Genomic DNA, 14,474 nt, shown 5'->3' with positions numbered 1-14,474 from the left:
TTAGGGCTCTTCATGAAGAAGAGATGATTGAGGGTGGATATGTTTGAGGGCTACAAAATCATGGAGTAGAACAACTAAATAGGGAACAGGTATTTACACTTTAATAACACCAGGACCAAGGGAAATTCCTTTAAGCTAACAAGTAGTAGATTTAAAACAAATTGGAGAAAGTATTTTTTCACTGAATGCACAAGCAAGCTGCGGAATTCATTGCCGGAGGGTGTGGTAAAGGCAACTAGCATAGCTGGGTTTAAAAATGATTTGGACAAATTTCTGGAAGAAAAGTCTATAAAAAGTTATTAACTAGGTGACCCAGGGAGACCCATCACTTGTCACATGGAATGAGCAACAAGAAACTGGATCATCTTTTAGGGATTGTCCAAGGAGGTAGAATCAGGAACAATGTCAGGATATATTTTTTCATGGAAAGGATGGTGGAAGTTAAAAGGGTAACAGATTTAAGAAAATATATGGAAGAAACACAAAGGATTCTTACTTAAAGAGAAGAGATAGCAGAAACATGACTTAGTGGTGCCACAAATCTTGGGAGTAGCCAGTTATTGACCATAACAGCACTTATGTGGCGGCATCAAACTTCCAAGAAGTAACCTGCATGGTCTGACCAGGGACTTCAGTGATCGTGAGGAGGCCAGATGTTTTGGTAGCTATTTGGATTATTAGAAAATTTGATAATAAAATAAGGAAGGGAATGTAGTGTTGGATTTAGTGATAATCTTGTAAACATAATACAGTGGTTAGCGCTGCCCAGTTGTGTGGCTACCCCTGCCGTCTCCTCCTCCTCCTCCTCCTCCAGGATCCAGAACACTTCTACATTGCAAAAATAAAAACCAAACCCACAGCTGGCAATAACTTCCTCCCTTTCCTAATTGTATCAGTCCATCACTATTTACTGCAGGCAGTTGAATGGGAGAACATTTTTTATTTATTTTTTATTTAGATGTTTTTATATTCCGCTTTTTGCACTTTTTTCAACATAGCCTTCTTCCATGAAAAGGAAACCACACACTTTAGCTGCACACATCGCCATATTTGCACACTCATTTCTTTATTGAACTAAACCATCACATAGGGGTTTTTTGGCACCCGCACCAGGCAACTGTTTAGACGTAAAAGTGCTGTACAAACCCTTGATAATTATTTGGTGTTTAACGTCAGCAAAAATGCCTGTTCATGCCAGTGTAACCGTAAAAGTTGTTTAATGTATCAGGCCACAAGTGTCCACGTGTGGAAGGTGAGTTTCTTATTAGTATATGAATGAAACGATCCATCCTTCATAGCTTTGGCAACAAGTACCAGGTCATGATGGCTGAGGTGCATGATGCCATCACAGCTGTCATTACGTGATGGTGACTCACCCAAAATGCAATCGCATGATGTCACTCATGGTGTCAATGTAAGAAAAACACCACTGTATGACATTGAACATAATATTTTTCGGAATCTCCAGACCCATCGGTTTGCTTTGAACTATCCAGCCCTCCGGCAGTTACCTCAGGGCTGGTTGGCGCATCAGAGACCATGTGATTCAAGTGACAAGAGATCGCTGGTGATCAGGGCAATGTCATGTCTTGCGCTTGCAGGAAAAGGGGACTTGATTGGTGCAGACCTAGCAAACAAAGATCAGGTGATCAAAACCAACGCAGACGTGAAGGCCCTGACCTACTGTGACCTGCAGTACATCAGCCTACGGGGTCTGTTTGATGTCCTGGAATTGTATCCGGAATACTCCAGCAAGTTCATCGCTGACATTCACCGAGACCTGACCTTTAATCTTCGGGAGGGTAGTGAGACAGAGGTGGGTACATTTAATGCATTTATTTTAGAAGTTCTATAGGCTGGATTTAAAGATTGAGCAAAATGAAAAAGTGCTGTAGACCTGCAGGTCAGTTTGCCCTACCCAGTTTTATGTGTAGAAGGTCAGAATCAAGTTGAAGGTGATACCTTTCGTTGGAGCCAGTTAAGATGCTTGCAAGCAGCTTTTCAGAGTTCCTTTCTAAACAAGGAACCGGAAAACCTTTCCACAATGCTAAAATTAGCCTTTAAGGAGAGAAGCCTCACAGTACTTTTTTTGCTGCCACACTGTATAATGTGAAAACTGGCTTGCAGGCTTGTTACAATTCTTTTTAAGACCTGCTTTTGACTAAAACTTAAAACAGAACCTTAGTCTTTGCCATGAACTCCCTGCTCATTTTGGGATGATAAAAGCTGTAGATGGTGGCCTGGGATAGGAGAGGATCAGTGCTATTGTTATCACTGTGGGCAGTACTGCATGCAGGCAGACAAAAAGTATTTTTCACAAACCGATGCTAGAATGATGAGTAAGGGACCTCCTGCAGTGTTACAGTACAGAGGGAGAAGGACGCAGAGCCCAGGAGGCTACAGTGACACAAGGAAACTCCTGTAGTGTTACAGTACAGGGGGAGAGGGAAGCAGAGCCCAGGAGGCTGCAGTGACACAAGGGAACTCCTGTAGTGCTACAGTACAGGGGGAGAGGGAAGCAGAGCCCAGGAGGCTGCAGTGACACAAGGGAACTCCTGTAGTGTTACAGTACAGGGGGAGAGGGAAGCAGAGCCCAGGAGGCTGCAGTGACACAAGGGAACTCCTGTAGTGCTACAGTACAGGGGGAGAGGGAAGCAGAGCCCAGGAGGCTGCAGTGACACAAGGGAACTCCTGTAGTGTTACAGTACAGGGGGAGAGGGAAGCAGAGCCCAGGAGGCTGCAGTGACACAAGGGAACTCCTGTAGTGCTACAGTACAGGGGGAGAGGGAAGCAGAGCCCAGGAGGCTGCAGTGACACAAGGGAACTCCTGTAGTGTTACAGTACAGGGGGAGAGGGAAGCAGAGCCCAGGAGGCTGCAGTGACACAAAGGAACTCCTGTAGTGTTACAGTACAGGGGGAGAGGGAAGCAGAGCCCAGGAGGCTTCAGTGACACAAGGGAACTCCTGTAGTGTTACAGTACAGGGGGAGAGGGAAGCAGAGCCCAGGAGGCTGCAGTGACACAAAGGAACTCCTGTAGTGTTACAGTACAGGGGGAGAGGGAAGCAGAGCCCAGGAGGCTACAGTGACACAAGGAAACTCCTGTAGTGTTACAGTACAGGGGGAGAGGGAAGCAGAGCCCAGGAGGCTACAGTGACACAAGGGAACTCCTGTAGTGTTACAGTACAGGGGGAGAGGGAAGCAGAGCCCAGGAGGCTGCAGTGACACAAAGGAACTCCTGTAGTGTTACAGTACAGGGGGAGAGGGAAGCAGAGCCCAGGAGGCTGCAGTGTCACAAGGGAACTCCTGTAGTGTTACAGTACAGGGGGAGAGGGAAGCAGAGCCCAGGAGGCTGCAGTGACACAAGGGAACTCCTGTAGTGTTACAGTACAGGGGGAGAGGGAAGCAGAGCCCAGGAGGCTGCAGTGACACAAGGGAACTCCTGTAGTGTTACAGTACAGGGGGAGAGGGAAGCAGAGCCCAGGAGGCTGCAGTGACACAAGGGAACTCCTGTAGTGTTACAGTACAGGGGGAGAGGGAAGCAGAGCCCAGGAGGCTGCAGTGACACAAGGGAACTCCTGTAGTGTTACAGTACAGGGGGAGAGGGAAGCAGAGCCCAGGAGGCTACAGTGACACAAGGGAACTCCTGTAGTGTTACAGTACAGGGGGAGAAGGAAGCAGAGCTCAGGAGGCTGCAGTGACACAAGGGAACTCCTGTAGTGTTACAGTATAGGAGGAGATGGGTAAGTGGAGGCTGAGGAGGTTACTGGCTCTGGTAAATTTTTTTCAGGAGTGGGAGGGACCTGGGGAGTTGCTGATTGGGGCAGGTTTAGCCAGCCAGGTAGGCCTGGGCCAAATGGGCTTTGTCTGGTTTTTTTTTAGGGTCCAGAGTGTGGGGTTCAGGGAGGCCCAGGGAGGCTCCAGCTGAGCTTGTCTCAGCCTAGCCAGGTAGGCCCGGGCCCCATAGCTGTCTTGGTGGGGGAGAAGGAGATTGGAGGCCTTAGAAAGGTCCCAGGTTTTGGGGTTTGGTTTTTTTTATAAATTAAACAAAATTATCCTAAAAATATTTGGGGTATTTTCATGAAGGCCAATTTTGGTTCAGATGTGCTATGCGTTTAAAACAGTACAGTACAGGGGGGAAGGCAGCAGAGCCCAGGATGTTATAGGGGAACTCTCTAGTATTACAATACAGGGTGAGAAGAGAGCAGAGTCCAGGCAGTTGCAGGGACACAGGAGAAGCCCTTCTTGTGTTAGAGTAGCGCTCAGAATTGTTGTCGGGTTTCTTTTACACTGATGGTGTTAAAAAATGTGAGCAGCTGAGGAGTTTTCATTCACACATGCTGCTGTGGTTGCAGATTTGTGGAGAAAGGTCTTTTTCAAAGAAGCTGAACGCATTACCACACCAAGAAATGGCCTACCTTAAAAGATCTGCCTTCAGGGAACATCCGGAAAGTAACCAATGTTTTCCTTCTTTTGCAGGGTTTGCTCAGGTTCTCCAGATCCCCGCGATTATCCCAGGTATTTTTTTTTTGGCAGGATTTATTTTTAGGTTGAGGTGATAGGGGGGCAGGTGCTTCCCATGGTGCTCGTGCATTCTGGTTAGTCCTGGATTCTGGGCTTGGTGTATTGTTTGGTTTATAGATCATAAAAGTCTATATCATCAGATGAGCTGGAAAAAGCACGGGAGCATTTCCTAGACCTCAGAGCCAGTGACCCAAGGCCATCGCTGACTTGAATGTTCCCACACCTGCAAGCTTCAGTTTATAATGCAGGCTTTGAAAGGGCTTTGGCTGCTTATTTCCCGTGGGAAGCTGATTTCCTCTCTGAGGCTGAGGTTGGTGCTGCATGTGGCGCTATCTCGGCTCCTCTTCTGGTGGACTTAACAAGGCAACATGCTCTCTGGGGAATCTGTGAAGAGTGGCAGCTTGGAAGGGAAGAAAGGGGAAATACATAAACTGGAAGGAAAGTCAGAGGCAGAGGACCGGATCCAAAAAAAAGCGATTTGAGGAAGCAATAAAATCAAGGACTGGTGCGATAATATTTTGCTGACTTTCTCGTATGGCGGCTCTAATGCTATAGCATATGTGTGCGGGATGGGAAAAGAGAGTTTCTTGCAGAAATCCATTGCGTAATCCGCCGAAGAGCCATGGCTAGGAATGCCATGGGGGCGTGTCCTTTATGGACAGTGAACATCCTACTCTGTGATAACATTAGAAACAGTGTACAGAAAGAACCCATCAGGCATTTCAGGTTCCAGTTTCTCCATGTAGTCAACTAAGGGTCCAATTTTAGTGGCTATCAGACTAGGAAAGTTAGCCAGGTAACCTTATCCAGCTAACTTAGGGCTGGATTTTCTAACTTCGCAGAGCTCCCTGAATTTGGCAATAACGGGAGTCGAAGCGGGGGGAGGGCCTGCGAAAGCCGGCAGCGATCACCCCACCGCGGTGCGATCGCTGCCGGCTTTCACACCCAATAGCGCCACCGTGAAAGGTGGTGCTATTGGGCGCGCTACTGGCGGTGATAACTTGGCTTACCTTATCGCCGCCAGCAAAGTCCTCGCAGCGTCCGCCCCAACCCCGCCGCCCCCACCAAAACTCCGCCCCTTTTTAGCTAGGAAAATGACCCCCTTAGCTAGGATATTGAGCAGCACAACAGCACCGCTCAATATACCTGGCTATCTTTAAAGTAATTTATTTATTTACCAGATTTATATACCACTTATCAACATTTCCAAGTGGTTTACATATTACATTCATAATTTGATAAATATAAAACATAAAAGACACCAGATAACATAAATCATAAAACATCAGATAGAACAGGATTAATAAATTTCAAATCAAATTGCTGTCTTCTGTATAACCACTGATACAAGTGATCATTATCAAAATCATTGCTCTAAATAAAAGCTTTCTAGAATAAGTGTGTTTTTATCAATTTTCTAAATTTCCAAAGAGCTTGCTCCTCTTTTATTTCTTTAGGAAACATATTAGTTAGCTGGATAAGTTTAGGACTGCTCTACGGAACGAGCAGAGTTAGCCAGATAAGTTATTCAGCTAACTCTGACTATCAGAGAGATGGCTAGCTTACCTCTAGATTCATCATTCTGCTGTATTTATATAGGGGCAGGGGCTTCCCGTGCTGCTCATGCACACTGGCCGTACCACACGCCACACCAGCACATCCCAGAATAAAGTCAGCTAATTTAATTCCATCCAAAAACACTCCTGGAACACCTCCAAATTAAACAGCCAACATTTAGCTAGCTAACCTGCTTAGCCAGATAATTTGGAGGCAGTCAGCCAGTGGGAATTTTTAAATCCTGCCATTCATCCGGCTAAGGAGTACAAATGCCACTTAACCTCATACTGCATTAAAAAATGTGATTTTATAGGTGAACAGAGCAGAGGCAAGGAGCTGGGGATCAGTCCTGAAGGAACACAACCCAGGTCTTAGAGACTGCCAGTGAATCTCAGTTGTCTTTTCTGATGCCCCTTATGTTTCCCCTCTTCAGCCTCGCCCGGAGAGCAGTGCCACTCCTGAAAAGCACCTCCCGTCCATTCTGGAGGACAATGATGAAGCTGACGACTTCTTCCGCCACTCGCCTGCCACCATCACCCGCAGGAAGCTGCTGCTGCCCAACCTGAACAGCCCGGTGCGGCGGGGCTCCCTCAGCAGCCTGCTGGGGGATGACCTCCGCCAGTTCTCAGCTCTGAGGCTACCATGCCGCTCACCAGCCCGGTGCAGCAGGGGTAGGAGCCCCTCACCCCAGTGCAAGAAGGAAGGAAAGAATCCAAACGCCGATTCAGGCAACAGCCAGAAGCCCTCAAAGCTTTGCATCCCATTACTGAACACTTTTGGGCCGCCTGACCTCAGTCCCAGGTAATGCTGACCCAGCAAGGGAGGCTTATCAAGAAGGAGTGATCTCACCTGCAATATGTTCTGCAGGGAAAAATGGCAGATGAAATTTAATTTGGATAAGTGCAAGGTGATGCATATAGGGAAAAATAACCCTTGCTGTAGTTACATGATGTTAGGTTCCATATTAGGAGCTATCACCCAAGAAAGAGATCTAGGCGTCATAGTGGATAACACATTGAAATTGTCGGTTCAGTGTGCTGTGGCAGTCAAAAAAGCAAACAGAATGTTGGGAATTATTAGAAAGGGAATGGTGAATAAAACGGAAAATGTCAGAATGCCTCTGTATTGCTCCATGGTGAGACCACACCTTGAATACTGTGTACAATTCTGGTCGCCGCATCTCAAAAAAGATATAATTGCGATGGAGAAGGTACAGAGAAGGGCGACCAAAATGATCAGGGGAATGGAACAGCTCCCCTATGAGGAAAGACTAAAGAGGTTAGGGCTGTTCAGCTTGGAGAAGAGACGACTGAGGGGGGATATGATAGAGGTGTTTAAAATCATGAGAGGTCTAGAACGGGTTAATGTGAATCAGTTATTTACTCTTTCGGATAATAGAAAGACTAGGGGGCACTCCATGAAGTTAGCATGTGGCACATTTAAAACTAATTGGAGAAAGTTCTTTTTCACTCAACGCACAATTAAACTCTGGAATTTGTTGCCAGAGGATGTGGTTAGTGCAGTTAGTATAGCTGTGTTTAAAAAAGGATTAGATAAGTTCTTGGAGGAGAAGTCCATTACCTGCTATTAATTAAGTTGACTTAGAAATAGCCACTGCTATTACTAGCAACAGTAACATGGAATAGACTTAGTTTTTGGGTACTTGCCAGGTTCTTGTGGCCTGGATTGGCCACTGTTGGAAACAGGATGCTGGGCTTGATGGACCCTTAAGAACATAGGAAATGCCATACTGGGTCAGTCCATAAGGTCCATCAAGCTCAATATCCTGTTTCCAACAGTGGCTAATCCAAGTCACATGTACTTGACAAGTACCCAAATATTAAATAGATCACAAGTTACTATTGCTTATTAATTACCATAATAGCAGTTTATGATTTAACCTCTAAGAACTTATCCAAACCTTTTATAAACCCACTTACATTAACTGCTGAAATGACATCCCCTGGCAATTAATTCCAGAGTTTAAGTATGCGCTGAGTGAAAAAGAATTTTCTGCGATTGTTTTAAATGCGCCACTTGCTAACTTCATGGAGAGCCCCCTGGTCCTTCTATTATCTGAGACAGTAAATAACCGGTTTACATTCATTTGTTCAAGTCCTTTTATGATTTTGTATTCTATTATATCCCCCCTCAGTTGCCTTCTCCAAATTGAACAGCCTTAACTTCTTTAGCCTTTCTTCATAGGGCAGCCGTTCCATGCCCCTTATCATTTTGGTTGCCCTTCTCTGCACTTTCTCCAGTGCAGCTATATCCTTTTTGAGATGCGGTGACCAGAATTGCACACAGTATTAAAAGGTGCAAGTCTGACTCAGTATGGCATGTTCTTATGTTCTTAAAATTACTTTTCATGCATAATTGCTCCTCTTCCAAGACTCTCCGGCATTGATAGTCCATATTCTGCATTTTAATGATGTCACTGGCATATTTAACCCCTGTATTCTCATAGACACAGAAAAATACTAAATTAGTCCATCCAGTCTGCCCAATTTAAAGTCTTCAACTTTTGGTAAATGAGAATAAAAATTCCCATACTCAACCTAACACCAGCTCCCTACCCTCATATGTTACGTTGGCCGGCTGCCCCGTGAGCCAGCTCACTCACTCCTCGTCAGCTGGTCCCGAATTCTTGCCTCTTTGAGCGGCTCAAAAACGCTGCCATCCCACATGGCCTGAGATGCTGCCACTGACCGCTGGGACCCCCTCTAGGTGCACCAACGCTTAAAGGCCACTTGGCAGGAACAGCACAGGCTGGCACCTTCTGATGACATCACACGCCCAGGTATTTAAACCCCAGCCGTGCATCGCTCCAGTGCCTCATAAATAGATCAACTCTATCAAGAGTGTGAGTTGCTGCTCCGTGTCTCCAGCCTTGTGCTTGTCTTTGTCTTCAGCCTGCCTGCCCTTGAATTGCATTCTTGGAACTGACCTTAGCCTGCGACCTGACCATTCTTGCTTCCTGCCTGCCCCAAGCATAGCCTGCAGCCACCAACCATCTTGCCACTTGCCTCTACCACAATCTGACCATCGATCATTCTTGCTTGCCGCCTGCCTGGACATCGGAGCCTCTCTTCAGCATACACTTGTTACCTAAGACCTGCCAGACTCTGGAACCCAAAGGCTCAACCTGAGGTGAAAGGTGCTGGTAAAAGCGAAGCTCCAGCTCAGTCTCTACACCGTCTGCTCTGCCAGTTAGCAGTGAGGACATACAGGGCTTTCCCAGTAGGTTGCATCAACCTCACCCCAGCATAAGAGTCCATAATTCTAACAATTTGCTGAGGCCATAGACCCAGCAGCTCTGGTACCCCCCAAGCAATACCAGGCCTGGCACAGCACCTATAGGAACAGCAGCAGGTACTGAATCAAGTTAACGTGGCCCTGGAAAAATTAGCTATCACAGTGGATCCTGAGGCAGAAACCCACACCAACACAGACAATCCCTCCTCCTCAGGTGCCACCTGCCTCTGCCAGACCATTACCGCAGTTACCACCACCTCCGTGTTTCAAGGAGATCCCAAACAATGCCACAGTTTCATCAATCAATGCCGGATGGATTTTCAGCTAAGGGCCACAATGTTCCCTGAATGAACTAAGATCATCTATATCCTCTCCCTCTTAGGTGGTATGCATTGGCTTGGGTGCCTCCCTCCGGAAGCGCAAAGACCCTATGCTGTAGAACCTGGCAAGCTTTCTCCAGTAATTCCACCTCGTGTTTGATGAACCAGGAAAGGTCACCGCCCAAGCAATGGATATGCTGAAGATCTGCCAGGGCTCTTGGACCCTCTCGGAATATGTGATAGAATTCAGGCCTCTTGCTTCCAAATTGAACTGGGGTGAAGACAGTCTCACAGCTATCTTTCTTCATGGGCTGGCAGGTCACTTTAAGGATAAGCTCGCAGCGCAGGAACTTCCTCTCTCTTGGATAACCTCATCGCCTTGGTCAGGTGTATAGATTGAAGCCTCCAGGAGAGAACATTCCCTTAGCACCCTGCTTCCAGCGGTCTCTCTCTCTCCACCCATGACATCCCTCTGAACCGCTTAAGAAAGATCACACCATAGACAACTGGGTCTTTGTCTATACTGTGCAGGCCAAGGAAACCTAGTGGCTAACAGCCCAGAAATACTGGGAAACTTCCTTGCCTAGGGTTGATGGGGAGATAACCCTAGGTCAGACTTCCTCTGCTCCCCAACTTCTTGGCCCCATATCAGTCACCCAAGGCAAAACCCACCTTATATCACAAGCATTCTTGGACTCTGGTGTGGTAGCCCTGGTCTACCATATACCCATAGACCCCCTGGCTCAATTACCATTTTTTCAGTCTACAGTGACCCCCTTCCAGGGAGAATCACAGACAGCACGTTCCACTCACTTTTTACACTGGCTTGCTTAATTCCGAGACCATCACTCTATATATTCTACCCCAAATGTTCAATCTGATTATTCTGGGACTTCCTTGGCTTTAAAAATATCAACCCATCATTGGCTGGTCTTCACTAGAATTGGCCTGCTGTGGGCTGTCTTGTTCTTCTACCTGCCTTTCCTCTGCCTCTCCTCTGGCTCCCATCATCATTACTGCTACTCAGATGGGGCTACCACCCCAATTTGTGGAATATATGGACGTGTTCTCCAAATAACAGGCTGAGATGCTGCCCCCTCACCATTCTTAGGACAAGGCAGTGTATCCCTCTCGGGGCCTGAGACCAAGGCTATGAGTACATATATCCAAGAGAATCTCGCTAGAGGTTTTATCCATCCATCCTCCTCACCAGCTAGAACAGGTTTCTTCTTTATAGCATAAAAAGATGGAATGCTGTGGCCCTGCATAGACTACAGAGGCCTTAATGCGATCATCGAAAAGGATCACTGCCCCTTACCATTGATTTCTGAGCCTTTTGATCGACTGCAGGGAGCTCGGATCTTTACCAAATTTGATCTCCAGGGTGCATTCAATCTCAAATGAATTAAGCATGGAGATGAATGGAAGACCACCTTTAATACAAGGGACAGACACTATTAATATTTAGTAATGCACTTTGGCCGGTGCAGTGCCCCAGCAATCTTTCAAAAAATGGTGAATGACATCTTCTGGGACCCCCTATATTCATCCGAGGTAGTATACCTAGATGACATCCTCATCTTTTCCTAGTCTCTCTCTGCTCATAGATCCCAGGTGAAACAAGTATTCCAGCGTACGTGAACATCATCTGTATGTCAAATTGGAGAAATGTCTCTTCAAGCAGGAATAACTACCTTTCCTGAGTTACATCATCTCCAGCACAGGTCTACGCATGGACCGTGCTAAACAGAAAACCATCCTAGAATGGCCCCAGTTGGTGGGTCTGGAAGTGCTACAAAGATTTCTTGGTTTCATCAGTTATCGGCAATTCATCCAAGAATTTTCCACCCTTTCCACACCACTCATGGCCTTAAAACAAAAAAGCGTGGATATCAGAATCTGGCCTTCGGAAGTAGTCGAAGCTTTACAGGCACTTAAACAAGTGTTCACCCAAGAATCCTGTCTCCAACATGCGGACACCTCTCGCCCTTTTGTGATCAAGGTAGATACTTGTTCCCTTGAGGTTGGGGCTATCCTCAGTCAACACAGCACAGAAGGATAACTCCCGTGCTTCTTCTCTAGGAAGTTCTTACTGGAAGAGAAGAATTACACAATCGGAGGCAGAGTACCTCTAGAGGTCAAACTCGCCCTTGAAGAGTGGTGACAGCTTTTGGAAGGCTCTCAATACAAGATCACCATATATACGGATCATAAAAACTTAGAGTACCTCCCACAGGCCTAATGCCTTAAGCCCAGGCAAGCCCACTGGTCCATCTTCTTTTCTCGGTTTGACTTTGAGCTCCGCTACAGACCAGCAGAGATGAACCTCCGCGCAGATGCTTTATCTCAGTCCTTCCTGACCGAGGATACCTTAGAAGCCCCACGACCTACCAACTCAGCAAGAATCATCCTTGCTTCTGCCACTTCCATTCTGGCAGAGAAGATAGTCATTCCCAAGAGGCTTCAGGAGTACATATTGAAATGGGTGCATGACTCTCGTATAGCAGGGCACCCGGGAATTTCCAGAACTCTCAAGCTCCTTCAGTGCTACTTCTGGTGGCCAAGTATCAAGGAGGATGTGAAGGACTACATGAGGTCCTGCCCAACCTGCATACAGAATAAAGCTGATCGTGCCCGACCCTGGGGGTTGTTACAGCCTTGCCAGTGCCCAGGGAACTCTGGACCCACATATCCACAGATTTCATTGTGGATCTCCCCCTCTCATATGTCTCCTCAGTAATATGGGTCATTGTAGATAGATTTTCTAAGATGGCCCACTTTGTACCTCTCACCGGGCTTTCCTCAGCTCCTGAACTTAGCCTACCTCTTTGTTCAACATGTTTTTCACTATTGGAAGGCCCTCTGCCACAAGTTTGGCATCTCTTTGAACTTCATTATGGCCTATCATTCCCAGGGTAATGGGCAAACCAAGAGAATCAACCAGATCTTCAAGACCTTTCTCAAGTTATATGTTAATCACAGGCAAAATGATTGGACCCTTCTACTTCCATGGGCAGAATTTTCCCACAACAACCATGTGAGCAGTTCCACCAGTTCCTCCCCATTTCAGAGAGTGTATGGAAAGCACCTGAGGATACCACTTCTGATACCTCTCACTGCCCTGCGACCTGCCTCATGGCCAACATAATCTCTGGACCCAGACTACCCAGTTGATATCAGACAACATCATCAGCCAAGAAATATGCAGATACCAAATGTTGACCAGCACCATAGTTCAAGGAGGGCGAGCTGGTATGGCTGAATACCCAGCATCTTTGTCTCTGGGTCCCTTCTCTTTGCCTGGCAACCTGATTCATTGGGGTCTACGCAGTCCAATGACAGCTAGACCCCATTACTTACCAACTGAAATATCCCAATTCACTAAGGAGCCATAATGTTTTCTATGCTTTGCTATTGAAACCATTGGTCCTTTCATGGCCCTCCAGGAAACCTCCCAAGCCCGTGGATGTGACAGTGGAGGAAGACACACAGTTCAAAGTGCAGGAAATCTTGGATTCCTGCAGGAGGCATAATAAGTTGGAGTACTTAATTGTCTGGAAGCATTTTAAGCCAGAAGAGAACTCATGGAAGCCTGCCACCAATCTCAAGGCACCACAGCTAATGAAAGAATTCCATAGACGATTTCCCTCCAAACCCAAGCCTCAGATACTGAGGAGGGAGCTTACAAGAGGGGGTACTGTTATGTTTTCCAGCTCACTCACTGCTCACCAGCTGGCCCCAAAGTCTTGCCACTCTGAGAAGCTCAAAAATGCCATCAGCCCACGTGGACTGAGACACTGACACTGACTGCCAGGATATCCTCTAGGTGTACATGCATGGTGCACGCCAACATTTAAAGGCCCCATGGTGGGAACAGGACAGGCTGGCACCTTCTCATGACATTACATGGCCGGGAATTTAAACCCCGGCCATGTATTGCTTCAGTGCCTTAGCAATGGGTCGACTTTATTGAGAGAGCAAGCTGCTGCTCCTGTGTCTCCAGCCTTGTCCTTTTTTTCAGCCTTGTACAGCCTTGTCCTTGTCTTTGTCTTCAGCCTGCCTGCCCTTGGATTGATTCTTGGAACTGACATTAGCATGCAACCTGACCATCCTTGTTTGCCGACTTCCTCCACCATAATCTGACTACCGACCATCCTTGCTTGCTGCCTGCCTTGACCACAGCTTGACATCAGAGCCTCTCTTCAGCATACACCTCAGAAACCGTCCCCTAAGATCTGCCAGGACCCAGAACCCAAAGACTTAATCCGAGGGGAAAGGGGCTGGTAAAAACAAAGCTCTAGCTCAGTCTCTGTGCTGCTTGCTCTGCCAGTTGGCGATGAGGTCCTTCAGGGCCTTCCTAATAGGTTGCATCAACCTTACCCCAACACAATGGTGCACAATCCTAGCATCATGTATTTTAACTGCATTTTCAACCCTTTTCCTACCATTGCCTACTATTCAGTCATAAGCATGGCCAGAATCTGTTAAAGAACTGGCCTTCACCATCTCCAGCATCCATTAGTAGTCCAAAACCCAACACTAAATCAAATCTATGTCTTATTACTCAGATATCTAATACTACACACAGCTATCAAAACTAGCCAAGCCATTGTCCAAAACATCCAGTCTCCCCCAGCTCATTGAAATTTAGGTTTTAATCACAGTCACTTCATGTATGTTACCCCTATTCCTTCTTGGAAGCTCATTGTAGTCTTACCACTACTCTTTTGGTCATAACCATTTCTATGTGCAGTTTAACCCAGTGTCTTCTCTGAGATTCTTCCAGTATTTTCAAACCCTATGCCCTCTGCATTTTTCTGG

The 14,474-nt window shown here is 46.7% G+C and overlaps 1 protein-coding gene across 1 annotated transcript in view; it reads left to right on the top strand.

Annotated features, from left to right (window-relative positions):
- The window catches only part of KCNH4 (potassium voltage-gated channel subfamily H member 4), a 305,039-nt gene that overhangs the window by 253,222 nt on the left and 37,343 nt on the right, over positions 1-14,474 (top strand). The window contains exons 11-13 of the mRNA XM_029572244.1: positions 1,602-1,816; positions 4,477-4,515; positions 6,512-6,879. Coding sequence (XP_029428104.1) covers positions 1,602-1,816; positions 4,477-4,515; positions 6,512-6,879 — 622 coding nt within the window. The remainder of the gene's footprint in view (positions 1-1,601; positions 1,817-4,476; positions 4,516-6,511; positions 6,880-14,474) is intronic.

The sequence above is a fragment of the Rhinatrema bivittatum genome, chromosome 12 (assembly GCF_901001135.1).
Source record: "Rhinatrema bivittatum chromosome 12, aRhiBiv1.1, whole genome shotgun sequence".
NCBI classification, from domain to species: Eukaryota; Metazoa; Chordata; class Amphibia; order Gymnophiona; family Rhinatrematidae; genus Rhinatrema; species Rhinatrema bivittatum.
The sequence above is the reverse complement of the archived record's forward strand: the minus strand, read 5'-3'. Positions and strand labels throughout refer to the sequence as shown.